This window comes from Cyrtonyx montezumae, unplaced genomic scaffold, assembly GCF_038088225.1.
Source record: "Cyrtonyx montezumae isolate F1298 unplaced genomic scaffold, pur_monq_1.0 scaffold_8, whole genome shotgun sequence".
Lineage (NCBI taxonomy): Eukaryota > Metazoa > Chordata > Aves > Galliformes > Odontophoridae > Cyrtonyx > Cyrtonyx montezumae.
Genome location: NW_027072089.1, coordinates 65,779,464 through 65,802,060, shown reverse-complemented (window position 1 = coordinate 65,802,060; position 22,597 = coordinate 65,779,464). Strand labels below are relative to the sequence as shown.

General features: G+C 35.5%; 1 protein-coding gene across 1 annotated transcript in view; it reads left to right on the top strand.

Annotated features, from left to right (window-relative positions):
* ABCA13 (ATP binding cassette subfamily A member 13) overlaps nt 1–22,597 on the top strand; it is a 162,663-nt gene that overhangs the window by 83,845 nt on the left and 56,221 nt on the right. Inside the window, exons 35-40 of the mRNA XM_065753646.1 lie at nt 2,348–2,438; nt 17,773–18,019; nt 18,881–18,970; nt 20,183–20,255; nt 21,803–21,921; nt 22,342–22,429. Of these exons, the coding sequence (XP_065609718.1) occupies nt 2,348–2,438; nt 17,773–18,019; nt 18,881–18,970; nt 20,183–20,255; nt 21,803–21,921; nt 22,342–22,429 (708 nt within the window). The remainder of the gene's footprint in view (nt 1–2,347; nt 2,439–17,772; nt 18,020–18,880; nt 18,971–20,182; nt 20,256–21,802; nt 21,922–22,341; nt 22,430–22,597) is intronic.

Below are 22,597 nucleotides of genomic sequence, written 5' to 3'. Positions count from 1 at the left end.
GTGAAAGATGAATATTTTTTAAGAAGGAGGTTTTCAGATTTGGGTATTTGTTACCCGTGCTTCTAGTGTAGAATAATGTGGAAGTAGTATTGTTCTCTGCTCAGTGATATGTTCATAGGAATCTGCATACCGTATTGGTAAGATGTTAAATGCTATATGATATAATCTCATGTGCTTATTATTTTTCCAGGGACTTTCTTCTGTCTTCTGTATTCCTTTTCCTGTTACCCTCTGAAATTTGACTACTCTTTTTGCAAGTGTTTTTTTGCAAACTAACTGCAAACAAGCAGTAATTGCTTTCCCACTCAGAAACAGCTTATATATACATGTAGGATTTGTAGAATAAGAGAACAAAAATATTGATAATAGGATAGAGTATGTACTAGTAAAATGTTTTTGTGTTCTCTTCCTTTTCCTTTTCCTTTTCCTTTTCCTTTTCCTTTTCCTTTTCCTTTTCCTTTTCCTTTTCCTTTTCCTTTTCCTTTTCCTTTTCCTTTTCCTTTTCCTTTTCCTTTTCCTTTTCCTTTTCTTCTTTTCATGGTAAAATCTTCTCTTTAAGTGATGTTCTGTGATTACATTACAAGCTTTTTCATCTTTAATCCCAGCAGGCATTTTGATTCTGAACTGAGTACGTGCAAGCAACAACCTGTAGGTTATTTATTGTCCAATCCAGAGGCCAGCAGTTCCTTTGTGGTTTTAGCCAGAACAGTTTGCTTTGGTTTGCTTGATGGATTTGGTATGCAGATTTGTTGCCTGCAAGCAGGGCCAAAGCAGCAAATCAGAACATGGCTTTGGGCAGTCTCTCCCTCCAGGATCTAACAGAGCAGTGTCAAGAGGGATTTAATTTCTTCTATCCTTGCAATTACTAATAGCCAGAAGTGTTCCCTGAAAGTTGACAGAGTACAAATGCAAACAATAATAATGATTAAATGGCAATTATATTGACTAGGCAAAATTTAGTTAATGTAGCAGTCATGGCTCAGCAAATCAAAACATGTCTTTCCCCATCAATAAAATACTTGATTTTTTTTTTTTTGTCTATAGCATGAAGTCCTTAGAAACAAGTTTTTTGTTATAGCTGGTATTGAGTTCTTCTGCTGAAAGAAGTAAACAGTTTCTTGAAGATTTTGGAAAGTTTCAGTGTAGTTATAATTGGTATCTTGCAGTTCAACTCTAATAAAGAAGGCTTACATCAAGAAAAAGTAAATCTTGATTGTAATTTTGCTGTTCAATTAGAGATGCTAACAATAGCTGAATTTTCCATTATTTATTTATTTACCTGAATTTCCCAGGTCACTGTTTAAATTGGAGTGCAGATTAAGACATTTTTATTTTTCAATTGAGCTTACAAGAAGTGGGGTGAGTATTAATTACTAAGTCACTATGAAGGCTGCTCTAGGCTTCATTAAGGCTGAGAGAGAAATGAAATGCATCTCTACAAAATGCAAAGGACTTTGTGGATTGAACTATGAAACAGGATTAAGCATGCTGTAGGGAGTGTAACAAATCTATTTAGTAAAGTGTATTTACTAGGTAAGTAGATTTCATTGTAAAATTGGTGTAATCTGTTTCTTTTAATGTTATCATTATCTTTTTTCTGATGTGTATGTATTGCCCCACTTAAGAAGACTGAACCCTTATTATTTTATTCTAGTGAAGATTATTAGATGTTGTGATTATTAAAGTAGAATTATTTTTGGTGTTTCCCAGAGTGATTTTTAGGTAACGGGATCTTCAGTAGATCAACAGATGAACATCATCTTCCAATCTGAAGTATGCGTGCTTTTTGTTTTGCTTCAAAGCATACATCAAAATTGATTAATTACTCTATTTTTTACTCTCCTTTTTACTCTCTTTTACATTACTCACCTTTTTCATATTCAGTGTTAAACAACCTTTATCAGTTGCCGAATGAGAATGGCAATGGTACAGTTAGAACTCCAGTTGCAGATCTGGTTATATCCATAAATTTCCAGCTTGAGAATCAGAAAAGATGTGAAGCTGCCCATATACCCTTGATAAAAACTGCTGTAAATGAGTTCCTACACATGCCATAGCTTAGGAGCTTAAAATGTCAATCAAGCATAGCCAGCCTCCTGAAAAATCCTAGCAGATAGAAGGTGACTAGGACAACAACAATTATTATAGGTGGAATGTATTGGAGTTTATTTATTGCTCCTTATTCTCGACTGTGTCTGTTCTGAACAATTGGAATAATTTTAGGAATATTCAAGCAGAGTGGCCACTGCAGCCCCTACTACTATCTGACAATGGAAAGCTTTGTACAGTTGAAAAATAAGTAGTCTATAGAAAATTGAATCTAAATTATTTTTCTACTCTCTGAAAGGTATTTCTGAAGCTCCTGCAGGACACAGAGAAGATGCCATTTGTTCCACAAGGAGCACATCTGAACAATGCAAAAGATGCTGAATCAGCCCGTAAGTAGAAAATCGGATGCTTTCTAAGGCAGATAGATTCATAAATATCACAAATCCAAAGATAAGCACGCACAAAGCTTCTAGAGTTGGATGCACAAGCAAATGGAGAATACTGTTTGTTACAAACAATATGTTCAAACAATAACCATAAAATGTGTTTCCTTCCATATTAGAAGGTGATTTTCCTCTCTTTTGAAATGCTGTTTCAGGTTCCATTGCTTATTTGTTTTGAAAGAAACTCTTGCATTTTTTTACTTGCCTGTCTGCAAGCACAGGAAGATGTCCTTACTAACATTTGTGACAGTCTTAGGAAGCTTGTTCTCCTTAAAAGCTCTTGTCTCTTATGTGATGTCTTGCACGATGTAGGCCTCAAGGTTGCTGATATTACTTGCCAACCAAGCTGATCAGTATTTTCTCATTGTTCCTAGTAGTCTTGTGCCTATATGATTATCATGTTTCTATAATCTAGATGTAAATATTTCTATTCGAAGATTTATGACTTGACTGTAGAATTCTCGGGTTAGACATACAGCACTTTATTCTATATGAAGTAATTTGCTTCTGTTTTTGTAGAACATGAGCACAGCAGCTCCTGGTCTGTGAATGAGGACTTTCGTTATTCCAGTAATGGAAACAGTAATTTTGATCTAAGCTATTATTTGTTATAATAAATTCAATTGGATCTGCAAAGTAATGAATAATCAGTGCCAAGATCTGTAACCTAAACTGAATCCTTTTCTCATGAAGTGTGAACTTAATTGGATCACATTTTGAAAGTGTTTTTTTACTGGTCTATTTCAGTTCCTGATGAAATAGGGAAAATATAACTATATGGTGAAAACATACATACACACAAAAAGAAAACACAACAAAAAGCTCTTCACTAAGAAAAGAAAATTTCCACGTTGAGTTGTGATAACAAGATTTCTGTTTAAAAGATAGTTTTCAGTAGCTCTTTTTAAAGAAAATAGCTATGTTCATTTATTCAAGACTCAGCTAGGATTTTCATATCTGTTTCAGATCAAAACAGTCTGTCTTCTCTACATTGCATTTTCATTAAGAATAAGATTTTACCATTCCTAAACTGATGAAAACACAGCATATTGTACTTAAGAACTTGATATCTTTTACAATCCACATTTCAAAAACCTGTTTAGCATTTGTCGCATTGATAAAGATCTAGTAGTTGGAGGCTCTATATTTTTCAGTCTGATAAATTATAGCAAGAAACTGTGATAATAATGCCATTTCCTTAGGGATGAGATTGGTAGAAAATTGTCATTCAATGCAGATGACTGTCATTCATCATTAAGGACAGTTGTGAAGTGTGGACATAAGGGATCTGTGAAATGGTCGTGAAGGTATCCATCATTGTCAAAGTTAACCAGCATACTCTGTGGGCAATAGCTTGACCTGCATAATTTTGAAAGCGAATTCAAAGGCAGTCAAACTTTCTTTTGTCAAAGTAGTTAAATGAATTTTCAAAACCCCCTAGAGCAAACAGCTTGGTTATTAGGAAGATCACAAGATGCTATATGATTTATGAAAGAATTTGCATTAGAGAGCTCCATTTACAATGTATAAGACAGGAGTGTTGGGTATGCTTTAGTGGTACTGAGCCCTTGAAGGCTCAGGTTTGTGTAGAAACCAAAATGTTTTTTTTTTGTCTCCCAGAAAAGTTGGTATATTGGAACTGTGTGCATGTCCCGTCTTAATTAAGTAGAGAAAATGAATGAAATCAGTTCATGACTTTGGCTGATGACAATGCCAAGAAGAAACATCTGCTTGGTAAAACAGATGTATGTCACTAAAGCTAGAGCTTTGATACTTTCTGGCCTTGTTTTGCATTGATTTTCTATACTACATCTGACTGAGAAGGAGTTAATCTTCTTCATAACAGCTGGTAGGGTGCTGTGTTTTGAGTTTGTGACTAAAACAGTGCTGGTGACCAGTGTTTTGACTGTTGATGAACAGTGTTTGCTGTGCCAAGGCTTTCTCTTTTTTGCACTCTGCCCCTCTGCGTGCTGCATGTAGGCTGAGTGATATGCAAGAAACTAGGGGGGTGAGGGGGGGTGGGGGGCACTGTCTGGACTTGGGGGTTATCCTACTCTTTACAATCACTGTTTCACACTTTATACTGTCAATATAGTGTCAACTTCAGCCATAAAAACAGAGGGGAGACTTTTTGGGAAGGAGATAGAGGTCGCTTGGAGACTGGCTGATCATTGTTCTACCTGTGAGAGGTACTTAGTGATTGTCTTTGCATCATGGTTTTTTGTTTTTAATATATATAGGTATATAATTTTCTTCCTTCTTCTTTCTCCCTTCTGTTATCAAGATATCTTTATGCTAATATGTACAATGTGAAGATATTCATCTATCTTGATGAAGAACCGAATGAATTAATTAATCTTGTTGGAGTTTTTGTCTTAGACAAGTTTGGGATATTCCAACTTTGGTTCAGAACTCAGAAAGTAAAACACAGTTGGAATTATATTCTAAAATCAGAGTTTACATGAAAGTAAATTATTGAAAATTCAAAATAAATAAAATAATGTTTTACAAAGTGATACATAACATTGGAAATTCATTGCCTTAAAACATAAAGACTGACTGTGACAAAATAACTCATAAAAGTGCTATTAATGCTTATTCATCTTTATACTACTCGGATAAGTTAGCCACTGAAAGTGTTGGAATGGAGACAAGTTGATGCATAATTGGTTTTTTATAGTTTTTTTTTAAACCTGAAACATACATTTCTGTCTTTTTGTGACTTAACTGTATGGATAATACTTCAAGTCCATCTCTAGAAACTAAGAAGTGTCAGAACAGCTCATCTAGAAGTCTTAAGTACATTGATTTCCTTCAGATTGTTTACTGTTATTTTAACTGTTTTCTTTGAGGAAATATTGTGATTCTGGCGTAGTTGAAAATTTCTCTTCTTTCAATTGAGATAGTTCCATATAAGGGTAACCCTTTGCATTCCTTCACTGTGTAATTTGGTATTTTCATTGGCTCCTAAAACGTAAAAGACTGAGAGATATGCTTGAAGAAATGTCAGAGGCATACACATATAGATCAAGATGTGAAGTTGTAGTTTGAAATTTACTGGGTATTTTTAGTTTATAACTAGTTGAAACTAATAAAGAAAGGTGTTGCATCATCCCATCCTATGATGGAAGAGATACTGCCTTTTCTATTCTATTTAGAGGAAGCACGATCATCTAGACAGACATTTTCGTAGGTGACAAGAACTGATATGCGTGTTAATTCAGTGGTAATTACTGCACGTTGAATTTCTGCATATCTTATCCTATCTCATAGCTCATCCACTATGCTTAGATATTTCTTGGAGCTGAAGGACAAAAGATCCACTAAAATGCCTTGTGTATTCAGTTAATTCATATTATGTGAACTGCCTTAGCACTTCATCCAAGTGATTGAGTCATCTCACTTCTGTAGCTATGTCTTGCTCATTAGCATTTTGTTTTCTTATTGACAGCATGTTTCTTTATATAGGCTCTGTTTTTTTTTCCCCTCAGATTTGCTAGTGCTTCTTTCTCTCCCTTTCTTCCCTTCATTTTATCCCTCTCTCTCGTGTATGTGTGTATATATATGTATACGTATTCATCAGAAGTGTGTGTGTGTGTGTGTGTGTATATGTATATATATACACATCACAAGAAGATACTGGTTGTATGTCAGTAGAGATTGAACCTTCCTGCTGATATTCCTTTACATTTTGTTACCATATAGCAGGTGGTGAGAGAATGGCATCTGACATGGAGGTATAGATGGAGCAAAAGTGTGTCACTGACTTTCTCTGTGTGTAAAAAATGGCATCCACTCACATTCATTGATTCTTGCTCAGTGTTTATGGAGACCAAACAGTGGATGTAAGTGAGGCGGTGGGTGGTGCATATCAGCTGTGGTGTCAGCAATGTGAACAACAAGCCATGCTCTGGATGGCCATAAAGACATAAAGATTTTTATGAGTGGCATGCAGACTCTTGTTCATTCATGGTGAAAATACATAGCTAATAGTGGTAACTTGAAAAATAGTGTTTTGTAGCTGAGAATTTGCTGTGCATCTGCTTTGTTGGAGCTATTTCAAGAGCTTCAGACAGGGAGAAGGTATTGCTAATCATTATGTTCTTCTGCAGTGTTTTTAAAATCTCTCATTAAATGAAGCATTCAGGAGGCTTGTTCTATACTCTGCAGGACTGCTTGTCTTCCGTTTCATATCATAATAATTCTTAAGTAATTCTTAAAAAAAAAATTAAATAAATAGAGATATAAAACTCTTCCTAGGAGGTTAGATGAGATCCTCTCTAAAGGGAAGATTGATGAGGGAAAGTACAGCAGAAGTTTGTGAAAATATAAAAGGAATTATTTGTAATACACACTAATTCAGCCAAAATGATTCAGATTTATTGCCTGAAGGGGAAGAAAAGAGAAGTAGACTAAGTTTTTATTCAATATGTACGTGCTGGAAGTATAGATTAATATAGATGAAAAATTAGATTTTCCCTGATTTCCAAAAAGAACTTGAGGGCACAGATGGATGGCAAGCTGAACGTGAGACAGCAATGTGCCCTTGTGACCCAGAAAGGCAGCAAGGCATGGGAGGTGATCCTGTCCCTCTTCTCTGTGCTGGTGAGACATCACCTGCAGAAGTGTATCCAGATGTGGAGTCCTAAGTGCAGGAGAGACATAGACCTGCTGGAGCCCCTCTAGAGGAGGGCCAGAAAAATGATCCAAGGGATGGAATGCCTCTCCTACGAGGACAGGCTGAGAGAGCTGGGGCTGTTCAGCCTGGAGAAGAGAAGGCTGTGAGGTAACCTGAGAGCAGCCTTTTAGTATCTAAAGGGGGACTGTAAGAAAGAAGGTGACAGACTCTTTAGCAGGGTCTGATGTGATAGGGTATGGGGAAATAGTTTCAAACTTAAAGAGGGAGATTTAGATTGGATATAATTAATAAACTTTTTTTTTTACAGTAAGGGTGATGAGGCACTGAAACAGGTTGCCCAGAGAGATGGTAGAAGTCCCATCTTGGAGATATTCAAGATGAGGCTGAAGGGGAGCTCTGAGCAACTTGATTCAGCCATAGGTGTTCCTGTTCATTGCAGAGTAATTGGACTAGAGACCTTTAAAGGTCCCTTCCAACTCAAATGATTCTAAAATTCTATGATTCTGTGGTATATATTTTATAAATGAAGATGCTATATGTTTATGTGCTTGTGCACACAAAGATTTTAGAACATGCATTTTGCTTTGTTAATTTTCTTGCATTCTGTTGTATTACAGTTGCAAATACAGTTCCATTAACTTCAGTTATGTAAGTAATTTAATCTAAATGGTCATTTTTTTATTTTTAAGAAATACATATCAAGCTTAAACTTCTCCTTCTGAAATGGAAAATTGCTTAAGTAGAGCTACATAGAATATGTTTACTTTTTCATGTCTCTATTCTGTCATTACAACTTTTCTTTTTTGTTAGAAGAGCCCTGAAAGAGATTATTTCTGAATTATAGAACATGACCTTGGAAATATTGTGTTTTCTTCTGAACAGGCATTGCAGTTGGAAATTATATGAGTGTTCAAATATATTGAGAATACCTTCTCAACTTAAATTTCCATGTGGGCTGATAGAAGTTTTCGTAAGAAGACTCATACTATTGTGTTTAGAAACATAAGGGTATTTTTTGCTGGATATATATATATATTTTTTCTGTAGAAAACTGTGTCTTAGAAGCAGATGCAATCAAAATTTGTGTAGGCAAGGTGGAAATGGTAACGTTACTGTTGTGATGTACTTAATTAAGTCAGGGTGTAGAAAGTGAAAATAATGTAGGGGAAGGTAAATTTCATCCTTCCTTTACTGCTTTTATAATATCAATTTTCCTAAGGCATTTTGGTACTTCAGTTTAGCACTTAGAATTTGTTTATTACACTGCTGTCAGGTAATTCCCCATCTGAAATATATAAGCATAATTTTATAACATATGGACCCTATGTTGGACTTCTGTATCGGTGGCAATTTTCATCTCATTCTGTATATCTCTCTGTTTTGTAATTTGTCCATATTCATTGGAGGCATTAGGAAAAAGATGGAACACTCATTGCTGTTAATCAAGACCCTTGTAGCAGTTTAGTACTACTATTTATGAGATAGAGGAGTGCTTGAGGAAATAAGCTGTTCATCAAATACATTTTTTCGGTTGTTTGCTGTAGCTGTAAGTCTGAATAAAACACATATCTTGTAAAACTCATCTTTCAGTTCTGAATAGTTTTCCTGCAGAAATTCTAACATGATTTTATTGTTATTAGAACAATTTCAGTAAAGACAGCATCTAAAATATTCTTAATTATTGCTCCATTTGTTGTCAAAGTTTTCTCTGAGCAATTAGAGGAGATTTTTTTACAGAGTGCTTTAAATCTTCCATTTAAAGAGTGCTTTTATGCTGTGGTAGAGAGAGCACTCAGCTTGTGTTTCTCTTTTTCACCAGTTCTTCACCAAACACAGCAGAAGTACTGTGGGCTGTAGCTCTACTATCTAGATTGGAATCAATCTTGAAATGTTATAACCTTAGTGTGGAGGTGGTTGTCAGATTCTAATAGCTAGAGTATTGATTTACACTTCTAAAATTATGAGAAAATGATCTCAAATGGTGCGTTGTTTATTGTAATGAGAGTATCTTCTACCACAGAAGTTCTGTACGATGAATGTCTGCCTGTGCATGTATAAACGTATTGTTTCTTTCTGACAAGTCTGCTTTGTATCAGGTCAGTTGAGATCTCTTTTGGACAATTCTGACAGACTTTATTTCCCTACTTTTCTACTTGTATAGAACATAGAAGGTGAATTAAGGCGTTGCAAATAGGCTTATGTTTTGTAACCAGTTTCCTGTGCCTGTTCTTAATTTCTCCCTACTCTTTCTCTCATTCCCTCCTCCACATGGCAATTCAGTGCAGGTGCATCCTTGCAGGGAATATAGTTCTACAATAAAACCAAATATCTATTTGGAAAATTATATCCTAGAAAATGAAATTAGCGTCCTTATTGCAAGTTAATTATACATAAACTTGGAATCAGAGAATTAGGACTAATGCAGTAACAGTGATTTTCCTTTTCAGGGCATGATAGGATTATGTCCGTTATATTTTCTTTCATGATGAAGGTGTTCTGGCAGAAATGTAGTTGACCAAAAAAGACTTGAAGATACTTGTGCTTTATTCCAACTTACTCTTTGGTATGATTTAGGAAAACAATCTGAACTACAATGTATAGAAGGGAGATAAATAAAGATAGGGAAAGGTAGTGAATGATGGAAACAGTGTGTTAAACAAATACATCCTTCTCCTTCATGACCAGGCTAGTTTAGGTGGCCAATCATCCTTGGTTTTCAGTGCAAGAAACCCTTTTTGATTCTATTTGGAATGTACGGGGTAATGGATGGCAAGGAAGCACCACTGTTTCCTATTTCTTTATACTCAGGCAGCAGTCATGTTGTTCTGATTGGAAAAGAGAGGAAAATGTTGTACTTGAAATCTAATCCCCTTCATTTATACCTATGATAGTGCTTTAATAAACGGAGGAGGTGTTTTTACCACTCTTACATTCCAAAATGCATATATACTCAGATGAGCTTCTTTTATGTGTACACACTTATCCATTTTACTACTAGTAAAACCAGCAAAAGGTACTTTGGCAGCAGCAGCAGCTAGTGTGGTTTTTTTGTTTCTTTTTTTTCCCCTAGCTGTTATGATGGCTATAATTGTGGTACCTTGGAAACTCAATGTGAAGTCAATTTCTGTTGTTCCAGACATGTTATGGACTAATAATAAGAGAAAAGCAGATTCTCACTACCTTTGTCAACTGGCAGTCTGCTTTGAAAGCTGAATCCAAAGAATAGACAAAGCAGACATGCAGGTTTGGGAAAGCAAGAGTGTAAAGCAGGTGCATAAATTAAAAGAACTCTGTTCACTGATTTATCTACCATACTCACTGCCTGAATGTCAGTTGGACAGTTTTGCTTCCCCGAATTTATCCTTGCATGATGTGCTATTTATACTTTTTGAGATTTGTCTATTATTTTAGTAAGAGCTATGAGAAAAAGTTAAAGGATTTTTGCAGTGGTATGAGTGTCATAGTTTTATGGTTTTTGTTATTAGTATTCCTCATCATAACATAATGCTGTGTTCTGGGAGTTAAAGAGTTAATGCTGCAGTTCTGTGGATTGTTGGTAGTTCTGGTTACCTGCTCTCAGTAGAGGAGAGTTAACTACAGCTCCCAGAAGACTTAATTATTCTGTTTCCGTTTCTGGTTCAGAGGGAAAAGATAAAACTGACTAGGAGTCATGAGACTTTCTTTTTTACCTGCTTTGCTCTTCATGCTCCCTGGATGTCTTACCTACAGCACTGGATTAAGGACTTCAGTTCTGAACACACTCTCTCTCATTTTATTTATTAGCATCACTTGCAATTATATTGTATTATACTGTACTATCTTTCATTCTGTCATCATATTTAGTATATTAATTTTCCCTTAGATCATTGCTGCTGTTCTTTCTTATCTAGGGCCATCTCCCTATCTTTTTCCTGTCCCGCTTCCCCTTTTCCTGGGATGTGGGACCATGAGTCCCTTCGTCCCCTGTCATGGAACGAGGCCAAATCAGGCTGAACAGTGTCAATGAGACTGGGTATTTGTAAGTTAGAATTATAGATTCAGCAAGGTTGGAAAAGACCTACAAGATCATCCAGTCCAATCGATTAAATAGGAAGTGAAGACTATCAGAAAATGCTAAGTATATTTTAGTGTTTCTTATATGTGAACATAAGAGGCTGGCTTAATTTCTCTGTATATTGTTTGGGCACTACAGATAACTTAATTTAATATTTCATATGATAGAAGTACACTATATACTAAAAATAGTCACAAATGTCAGAGATGTACAGGGAAAATTGGATTTAATTTTTAGTAGCCATTTAGAAAAGAAATATTTAGCTTACATTTGATGATGCTCAGCTATGTGTAATACCAGCAGTAGTATATTCTGAGTTTGAAAAAGCACAAATTCTTGGTAAAAGAGCTAAAATTATAGGATGATGTTGGGGATGTGAATGAAGCTACAGTGTAGTATGCCTGAAAAGAATAATTAAATGTCTTTAGTTGGATTCTTATTTATACTAAGAATCTCCCTTTCTGATTTTTTTTTAGATCTTTGCAAGTGAGCCGTTATAAAATTATTTATCATCTTTTATGCTATGATAACAAAGATGTATAACTTCTAAAATCCTTCTGTTGTTCATTTCATTGTTTGTCATTGCTTCTTTCTTTTGTAAATCATTCTCTTGCATTAGCATGCCTTCTATTCTGCCCAATCTTGCATTTGTCCTGTTTCAGTGGTTAAGTTGGGAACTACAGCTGTTACATGCTCTGAATCACCCAAGTCAAAAGATGGGGTGGATTTCCCATCTCTGTAACACTACTTGTTTTGGTTTCTATCAGTTTTTGTTGCTCATGGTTGTTTAGTGATTAGATAGCATATTATTTGGTAGAGGAGAGAATAAATGTAAATAGAAATGGACTCATGCTGATGCTGGATTGCTAGAGGAGGAGATGGATTCAGATGGACTTTGCTTACAGTTCATTTATTAATCTGTAAAATGTTGAAGAGTGTAGGAGGTGTGAAATCTTTTTGGGCTACTCACATGCTACATGTATGTCTATAGTGTTAAAAGTATGTTTTCATAGTTTTACCTTTTAGCCCATGCCAGCAATTGCAATTTATCAGTTTAAAGAAATGCTGAGAAACTATACACTGGCTAATGAGTTTCTATCAAAAAACAGTGAGAGAACCATTGTGGAGTTTAACTGTCCATCAGGGTGAAACCAGAGATATATCTCCTCAAGTGCTTCTTCCTCTTAGAGATATATAATTATATATAATTTTTTTAAGGGGACTAAACCAGTTCTCCAGTCTCTTACACTCTGCTGTGGGTAGGCCTAGCTTTAGTATTCATGTCTTCTAAATAGAAGGTTAGGTAGTTTGAAAGAAGTTTGCACTATTCTTTTCCTAAGCTTCTTGCCTATATGTGAGCTTCTGTTCATGCCCATTCCTCTGTGGAATGCAAAGATAAGGGACATAAAGAGGTTAATTTAAAAGTCTGAAATTTGTGGTTTTCTATGGACATTTTAGGGGTTTTAAGTTTGAATTTTATATGTGTGGAGGGTAGGAGTATTCAGTAAGTTTTTTGCTTGTGTTGATGCTTTCTTGGTTTTCCAGTAGAAATCAGTTTTGTACTTCATGCTGTCCTCTCTGTGCCCTGTACAATACCGATACATTAAATGAGGCATCTTGAGAAATATCTTAGATAAAGAAATCCTCTTGTCAGTTAACTGCGTGACTTGAGGAAATCGACTTGGGAGATCTGAGCTGTGAGGGTGATTCTTAACAAGGTTGTGTAGTGTGAGAAAACAGAGTTCTGGCTTTAAAATGTCTTTTCTGATAATGAGCTTCTATATGCAAAGATATGAATTTCCAAAATTTTTGTTCTCAACTTTTAGGACTGATGTTCTGTTTCTGCTATATTAACTATATGAGCTATAAAGCACCAAAAACCTTTTCCAAAACATGAAAAACTGTCTGGGTGAACTGGGGAGTGCAACTTAATTGTGAACATCATTCATTTATTGAATGTAACTGCAATAGTAAGTCAAGCAAGACAGCTTCTATTAGCTGGATCACATTTTTAATTTTGTGATCTAAATTTTTAATGAGAATATTTCCATAAACTTTTTTTTTTTTTTTTTTTGCATAAAATGGACACTATAACAGACATTAACTAGTCTTTATCTGATCTTCTGGATTGTATCACTAATGGTAATCAGAAAGCATGTTCCCATAACTGTGTACTTCATTTATGCCTCCAGACATACTTAAAATGATGACACAACAAGCTTTATGAAGCAAAAAAAAAAAGTAAAAATTGTAAGTTCTAGCTAAAACAAAATCAAATTAAAATATGTTTGTAGGATTAATAGATATGAAGGGTTAAATGTTAAGTGTACACAAAAAGTCTGAGTTTCTCTTGTTCTGAGTAGTTTAATACCTTAGGAATCTCAAAAGAGTTTTGAGTCATTTGTGGAAATCCCAATACAGGCTACTTTTCATTGTGTATCTGCAGTCAGACAAAATGGCATGGTGCATGAAGAACACAAAGAGATCAGTACAAGAATGCATGATGATGTTATATAAATCAGTTGCGCTTTCATGTCTGATAGACAGCAGTACTGAATGCAATGTATCTCATGTCCTGTACAATAGTGGTATGAGGAGATTTGAGGCAAACGGTGAAAATGACTAGGACTATGAAGATTTTTATAAGAGAAAACTGAAAGCTTGAGATCATGTATGCAGAAGATAGATTGGGAACTCCTATAATCCATTTCCTGAAAACAGATTCAAGAATGTATCCAGCACCATCAAACAAAATAAATTCAAAACAGATAACCATGGAAGTGATTTATTTTTTTATTTTTATTTTTTTAACATAAACATACTTTACCAAGTACTATATCCAGTTCTTTGAGTACTGTGTACAGTTCTGGGGTCCCTGGTACAAAAAAGACAGGAATCTCCTGGAAAGAGTCCAACAAAGGGCCACAAAGATGTTAAAGGGCTTGGATCATCTCCTCTGTGAGGGAAGGCTGAGTGACCTGGGTCTGTTCAGCCTTGAGAAAGGAAGACTCGGAGGGGCTCTTATTAATACTTATAAATATCTTAAGTGTGGGAGTCAATGGGACATGGCCAACCTCTTTGCAGCAGTGTGTGGGGATAGAACAAGAGGAAATGGCCACAAATTGGAGCACAAGAAGTTCTGCACCAATATATGAAGGAGCTTCTTCCTGGTAAGGGTGACAGAGCACTGCAACAGGCTCTCTCAAGGGAGGTTGTGGAGTCTCCTCTGGAGATATTCAAGACCCATCTGGATGCCTACCTGTGCAAACTGCTGTTGGAAGTCTGCTTTGGTAGGGGGAGCTGGACTAGATGATCTCCAGAGGTCCCTTCCAACTCCTATGATTCTGCGATAGTGGCATGAAAGACTTCAAGGTCACAAAGATTGAAATTTAAGATGATTTGACACATTTATACTGGACAAATTTATAGAATGAATGAATACATTTACTTGCAGAAGAGTCAATAATTTTAAAAAGTTTCTAAAGAAATGCCTGAGGTAAATAAATACTTCTAATGTAATGTTTTATTTCATCTTCTTGTGAAATATCTTGGCTGGCCAGCTTTGGAAATATTGAAAATGTGTCAGAATAGTGGAACAAATGAACCATTGTTTTTATTTAGAATGGCAGCTTCTCTTGCTATTGGAATCTGAATAAATTTGTTAGCTTTTCTCTCTGCTCCATTTGTCAAGAAACAACATGAACAGCAGCTTTGATTTTCCTTCCCGCTCTTAGAAAGTAATTGTGATAGTCCTCTTTCAGAAATTCAAAGGGAGCAAACATTTTGAAGGATCTTTCACTCACATTTCATGCTTGTAATCTATGAACAGATCTGGGACTATGGCAGATATTTCATTGTACTTGCATTTCAATACTTTGAGAACTTTGATAAATGAGAGATATGATATTTTACAATTGCAGAGACACTCAGCTGGAAACATGGGATCTCATTCATTTTAGAAAAAAAAAAAAAATCCCTTGCAAATTATTCTGCTTTCAAGTGCCTCAGGTGTATTAACTGTTGAAAATCTTACCATAATATGATGAAATTCAAAAAGCTTAATACTTTCATGAAATCATGCTTAAAAAATCATCTTTTACTAAGACAGTCTTTTTCTAGTTGCCTAATTTATAGAAAAGCCAGGCTCCAAACTGCAAATACACTTAATTAGGACTTTGAATACAGGACCATGGTCTGAATTTTGTGGCTACCTTTTTTTTCATCCACAAAGGACTAAAACCCTACGGCCCTTTTGTATAGTGGGATATGATTGTGATTAGGACTGCTAATGGACAGAATATCTGTTCAATGAGAATATGTAAGATAAAAAATACCATTCAGTATCAGAATTAAAAGAATAAATACTGTTATATTTTCCAGAAATAAAACTAAAATTAATTACTAAGGAGTAATTTGAATCTGATTGAATCAGAGGTATGGCATGAAGAGGCATTTGGTGATTATCTTGTCCAGCTTTCTAATGAAAGCAAATCAACTTAGAATTGGTTACTCCAGGCTTTGTTCAGTCTGCTCAATTTGCTGGTTATCATGGCAGTTAATTTTTTTCATGATGTATTGAGTAGGATTTTTCCATATCTTAGCTGATACCTGTTGCTTCTTTTGCTTTTTCCCTGAGCACTGAGAAACTTTTACTCAGTACACCATTGACTGTCAGCACTGTTTCTAAACTCATTTTGCCCACCAACCCTACTAGAATATGGCTCTAATACAAATATCCACCCCCACAGCCACCTCCAAACATGTGGGTCTCTACCAGGTGTGGATGTGTGCACATTAACCATCATTCTTTGTCAGTGTTTTCCTCACCACTGCTCTTTAGGGTCACCACTGTAACCAACTTCCCCTTGACTGGACCCTGTCAGTCCAAAGTGCAGTGCAGAGAGCATGGCTTTGTTGTCTTTCTCTGCTCTAAGGGTGTTGTGGAAGACCATGTCATGTGCTGCATTCAGTCAAGGAAAATAAACATCCACTACTCATTCCTCATTCATTAAACCAGTCATGTCTTCATAGCTCTTAGGTGGGCCAAATAAGTTTTGACCTTGGTAAATCCATGCTGGCTATTCCCAGGCACCTTATTTTTCATAAATTGGGTGTGCTTTTCTGGGGGATTTCATCTGTAACTAACCCAGGGACTGGGGCTGATCAGAATCTATTTACCTGGATCCTCTTTTGCTCATCTTGAAGGATGTGATTTTTATCTTTTTCCAGAAATTTTAATGTTGGGAAGTCCACAAGATATCCCATTAACTGTCAAGTCCTCCCACTTGACTTCTGCCTCTTATGTAGGACCAAACCATAGAAGCTGATATCTCCTATAATGTGTCTACTTGGTATATGATTAAAATCTTCCATGGAGAAGCACATATAATTTTTAATATATGAAATAAGTTTCTAGTCCATATACTGGTTGTTACTAGAGCACAGAATTTCAGCTGTATTATTCATTGGCCTCTCTGTTTCAACTTTTTTTTGGTTTTTTTGCCTTTTCCCCTTGTTTGTTCTACAGTTCTCTCTTGTGGGATTAAATTTCTAGTAAACTGGGAGAAACTGCAAAGTGAAGGACAGTTAATTTGAGGTTACTTGAAAGCTCTCTTAAAAGTAGTTGTTAAAATGTAACATGGAAGTGCTGTCAGTATATAGAACGCGATAAGAGACAAATCACAGGGGATTGTAAAATATGATATGTCTTTGAGCGCTACGATAAACATACTGTGCAGTTTTGCTACAGTGCAGATATCTGTGGTGATAAATCTACTTGAGGCTGCTGTGCTCTAAGGAGGAAGAGTCACTGAAGGTACGTTCAGTCTGGCAAGCTTGGAGGAGCTGCTAATAGCCTGGACATACCTAAAAGGCATTGGAACATAAAATGGAGGCCAAGTGATTAGTATGCCTCACAAGTACGCACTCAAACACAACAGTAGACAGAAAGAGCAACAAAATTAAATTCATTGAAAGCGTATCAGGAAAATGTGTGATAGGTGACTGTGGGAACAGTCCCTTGGGAATGTGACAGATAGTCCATTAGCTGGAATTATGAAAATTGCTTTGACTAACATATGAATAAATGTTATTAGACCTCCATGAGCAGAGAAAGTAAGGTAATGCTTTTATGAGAACCTGCCTCTCTAGCATCTGTGATATGCTGTAACATGCTCTGAAGACTTGATGTTGAAATCCCTGAGCAACAGTTGCAACTGATTTCAGTCATTGCGAATTGTGACCTTGGTGCCAATAGAAGCCATGTTTCTTGGTCATTTGTCTGGGAACAAACATGACAATGCACAAGGAATGGTTGTACCAGTGCAAAGACAACAGACAAATAGGTATCCAGTGCTCCTTTATTTGTGTACAGAGAACTACAGATAGAACTGTGCTCTGGCAGCAGGTTTATAGGCAGTTAATTAATTTTGCTGGGATGGGGGGAGTTTTGCACTGCTCCATGTGGTCAGACAATATAGATTTGTGTAGTTTTGCTTTTCTTTCAAAAAGCTATTGTGTTTTATATTTGAAAATACAATTCATGTAATTTGATTTTTCTTCAGGTTTATTTATTTATTGTCTTACAGGTGTCTCGTTTATGGAGGCCTCACGTGTGTGTGGAACTAATCTCATTCTTGCACAAATTGTTGCCCTTCTGCTGAAGAGGTTTCAGCACATTAGACGAGACTGGAGAGGAAGTCTGTCAAATGTGCTTCTGCCAGTCCTCTTTGTTGCACTGGCAATGGCCTTGTTTAGTGTGAAGCCACTGGCTATTGATTATCCTTCTCTCAAGCTGACACCAAGGCTTTACAAGAATGCAGAATCCTTCTTTAGGTAAAAGGCTCATTGATCATCATAAATATCCAGGCTTCTGGGACCTTTATCCTTTAGTTCTCATATTTTTACAAGTATTCATATTCTTGAAAAAATGTTTGTTTGTGTTTTTTGTTTGTTAGTTTTACAATAACTGTTTATTTTTCAGTTGTTTAGTACATTTTTTTAGGTTATTATGAGTGAGACATATGAGAGAAAAATAGAACAGCATTGTGTGAAGTATTTGCTGGAGGAAGGACAAAGTTTTGGAGCAGTTTGCATTCAATACAGAACACGACCATGTAAATGTTTAAGTGCATTTTAAAAGCCTTTGCTTCAGCTTATTTAATGGATTAGATCAGTATTTTTCTGAAAAGGTTCTCAGGTTAGACAGTACTACACTGTACTAAGGAAGCTTGTATCCTTCTAGCTGAACATCTACTTTCTGTAATTTTAGATCTGAAATTGTCTAGATTATTAATTATTTGTCTACAGTACCTATAACTTATATAAGAATTATTCTGTATTACCTGTAAATCAGAGAGATGGATCTATTGGAAAAATATCCAGATATATTTATAAATATAATATGATGATTGAATTTATTAATTAAACACAAAGCACTTAAAACATGCCTGTAATGAGAAGAATGGCTATGGGGAGAAGTTGAGGTTTATTTAGGGGTAATTGCGTTAATTTTCTTTACACGTTTAGACATAGTTTTTAAAATAGATTTTTTGTGTTGTATGTTTCCTACGCATAGTCCTGTGACTTATTTTATTTCGTAGAAAGCATGTAGAACAGTTAATAGAATTAGACAAACTAACATGTTTGTATTTCTTCCCTTAATCCACCCCTTACCCTCTGGCCCACTCTGAACAGCACTGAAGATGATAATCTAGGAAACCTTTCTCAGATTCTACTGAGATATTTCTTTGACTGGGACTTCACATGCATGCATTCAAAACAAGGGTAACTGAGTTACTACTTAATAACTACTTTAAAATGTTCTGTACTGATTTAACACTTGTTGCTAACTTGAAATGATGACAGTGGTAGTAGCTGAGGAAATCAATAAATCTAGCATAATTGTATTTTCTATGAAATTTTAGCAGTAAAAAATAATTAGCCTTAAAATGGATCTAGGAAAAATTTTGCTGAATGCACGTACTTAAAACAAAAGAGAATATAGGTAAAAACAAAAGCTGTAAATAAGTGAATTCAGTATTTTTTTTATTTTTATTTTTTTGTAATGTGAACTGTCTTAAGCTTCTATCAGCAATCATAGAGTAGCACAGCTTGGAATGGACCTTAAAGATGATCTAGTTTAAACCCTGTGCCATGGGCAGGGCTGCCACCTGACAGTTCAGACTGCCCTGGGCTCCATCCAGTTTGGCTTTGAATGCCTCCAGGTATGGGGCATCCAAACTTCTCTGGGCAGCCTGTGCCACTGCCTTGCTACACTCTGAGTAAAGAATTTCCTAACATCTATCCCAAATCTCTGCTCTTTTATTTTAAAGCCATTGCCCCTTTTCCTGTTGCTCAGACTGTGTATAGTTGTTCTTTTTGTTTGTTAGCTTCCCTCAGTACTCTAAGGTCAGTGAGATCTCCCCAAATCCCTCTCTTCTCCAAGATCTCAGCTTGGAGTTCCATCTCTCAATCTTCATTGTGGTCCCAGCCCTCTGAATGTGAGGTTAATGTTAAATCCACTTTGACTAATGAGCTAATATCCAGATAGAATATGTAAGTAGGCTTAATTGTTAAAGGTCTGATTCAAATCCCTTAAATATCAGTGACAGATTTCTCATTAATTTCAAGATGATTTTGATTGAATCTACTGTCTTGTATGAATGAGGATTAGACAGTAATTATTGGAGTGTTTGTTAGGAAGAGTTCCAGATGTCCAAAGTTAGGAATGCAGAATAGCAACTATTCTTTACTTACCTTACTGATACAAACACAAAGCATGCAACTCCTTTGTTGCTTTAATTACATAAATATTTGTTGTGAATCCACTTTGTCTCAAATAATAAAACTGATATATATTTAAATACAACTGCTGCTACTGTAAAGTACAAATAAGGTTCTCAAAATTCCAGATTTACTTGTTACTCTGTGTATTTCATGTATAATATATTCCCTTCTCTTGATGGCTTTTTCTATCATTATGTTTATTTCCATTAGAAAAAATAATTCATGTTGGCAGATGGAATCAAATTCACTCCTGGATTCATGTGGATGCACATCTGCACAGGAGGTATGTATATCTCTGTGCATGTGTTTATGTAAAATTTCTTTGTGTATAATATGCAGTACCTGAACTTATTCTTTTTTAAAGGGGGAGGAGAATAGCTTAGGAAGTAAATGCTTAGAACACTGACCTTTTTCTGATCAGGTATTGCTTTGTCTCATCTAATATTTGGCCTATGTATTCCAAGGCCTTTAGAGAAAAAACCTGCACAATTTTGTTATGTATAAGTGTGTGCATTTGTGTATAGTAAAAATGTCTTCATGAAATAACAGGAATCAATGATAGCTGAACTCTTCTCAGCAGATGCAACTCGGCTTCAAACGTGATATAGGACTTTGCTTACAAAGCAAAGCAGTCGTGTAAATTAAAGTTAAAACATAACGATTACCTGGAAAACTGCCTACTCTCAAATGGGAAGGACAGGTGTCTCTAGCTGATAGAAGCAATCAGGGAATCTATGTTTGACTAGTATTTAATTGTTAGAGTTTGTTTTTGTTTTGAACTGAATATATGAAGATAAAACAGCTTTTCAGGGAAGAATTTTGAAAAAGTTAGTGAGTTTATGGTCTTTTTGGCTAGTGAGTTTTCTGACTGAATTGTTCTGACATCGAGTAGTAAACTGTGATGTGAAACTGTGCGAACCAAGCTGTTTGGCTTAATGGGACCATTTCCTCAATTATTTATATCCTTATGAAGAGGATAGATTCATTGGAGTGAGAGTTGCATCTAAAATAAATTAATTTTGTGAAAAAATGAAGAGGGGAACTAATTTTTTACTTTACTGGGCAAGGAACAACTTTTCCTCAATAGTATAGAGTGTTACTCAAAATGAAGCAAGCTTAAATGAAATGGTAATGGGGTCTCAACCAGGAAGAGACTTGCTAACTGTGGAACTTCAGAGGTAATTTGTCAGTGGAGGCACAAATTTTACCTGCGAGCTATGGAAAACAAGAATATACGAGACTGATTTATAACTTATAGGGTCAAGATGTCAAATAAGAATGGCAAATTTTATGATTTTATGCGTTAAGTACTTTATGAGGTTTCCCAGGTATTGCCTCAAAATTTATATCTTTTTTGTGAGAATATGAGACTGAATTGCTAGAAAACACCTTCCTTCTTTTCCCCTACTACAGTCCTTCAGTGCATTAATCAGAATTTTATTTTCATCCTATATTCTACTTGTTTTTTGTGTTTATTTTCAGGCAGAAAATGTGAATAGAAGTCTTGTCACCTTTTTCATTGCTGTAATCCCATCTCAATTTACATTTAAGTTTTGATGTTTTCAAACCAAACTGACTGACAGGGTTGCAAGAGAAATCAAAGGTGATACTCGTGTATAGGTGACAATTATTTGAGATGCCTTATAAACATGATACCATACATATTTAATTGAAAAGTTATTGAGACTAAAAAAAGGTAAATTTAGATGACAAACAATGGTGCAAAAGCTGCATACAAATCTGAAAAAAGAAAGACTAAATTTAGCGACACAGATTTTTTAAATGCTTTTTAAAGGCCACTTCACTTATTTTCTGTATACTGTTTTCCAGATGTGTCCAAGTTTCAATACCTCTGTTCCCTATGTGAAAAATAAGAGAGGACATATTTTGTACAATCTCTCAGGGTTGAATGTGGAAGAATATTTAGTGAGAACTTCCAATAAAGCAAGGTAACCTAATCCTAAAATGACTAAGCAGTCGATCCTTGTGTATTAAAAAAAATAAAAAATCCTTCCTAATCCAAAGCACAGACCTATGAAGGGGGCAGTAGCCTTCGTTTGTTGTTTTTTGTCAAGGTGAATAGCCTTGTGTAAAGGAAACATGGAACCATCTCTTGTGACAACTTCTCAGATCTTCTCCCAGCGGTTGTCAATATCTCTTTCCACACAGTAATTTCAGTTGAAAAGTAAAGTACTGATTTAGATATTGCCACTTCATCTTGCAAAAAAAGACTGCTTTCCACACAGTAATTTCAGACGGAAAATAAAGTAATAATTTAGATATTACCACTTTATCTTGCAAAAAAAGACTGTTAAGGAAGATGGAGTTTAAGGTAGGTAACTTGCTATCATCTTATTGTCTGTTACCAGATATGGTGGTTGGTCTTTTGGTAAGAAGAAAGCTTCTGAATATCAAGAAGAAAAATGGAGTAATGTAAAATCTAAGCCTGTGATTAAGGTAAGGATTGCACGTGTGCATGTGTATGCATTTCTTACTTCTTCAGGATCTAGACTTTATTGCACTTGGCAAATAATAAATCATTATATAAATTCCTTGTATTTAGAGACTGGAAGAAAAACTCCCTGGCTGTTACATCTGTTTTTCTGTCTGTAATCATGTTCTGAA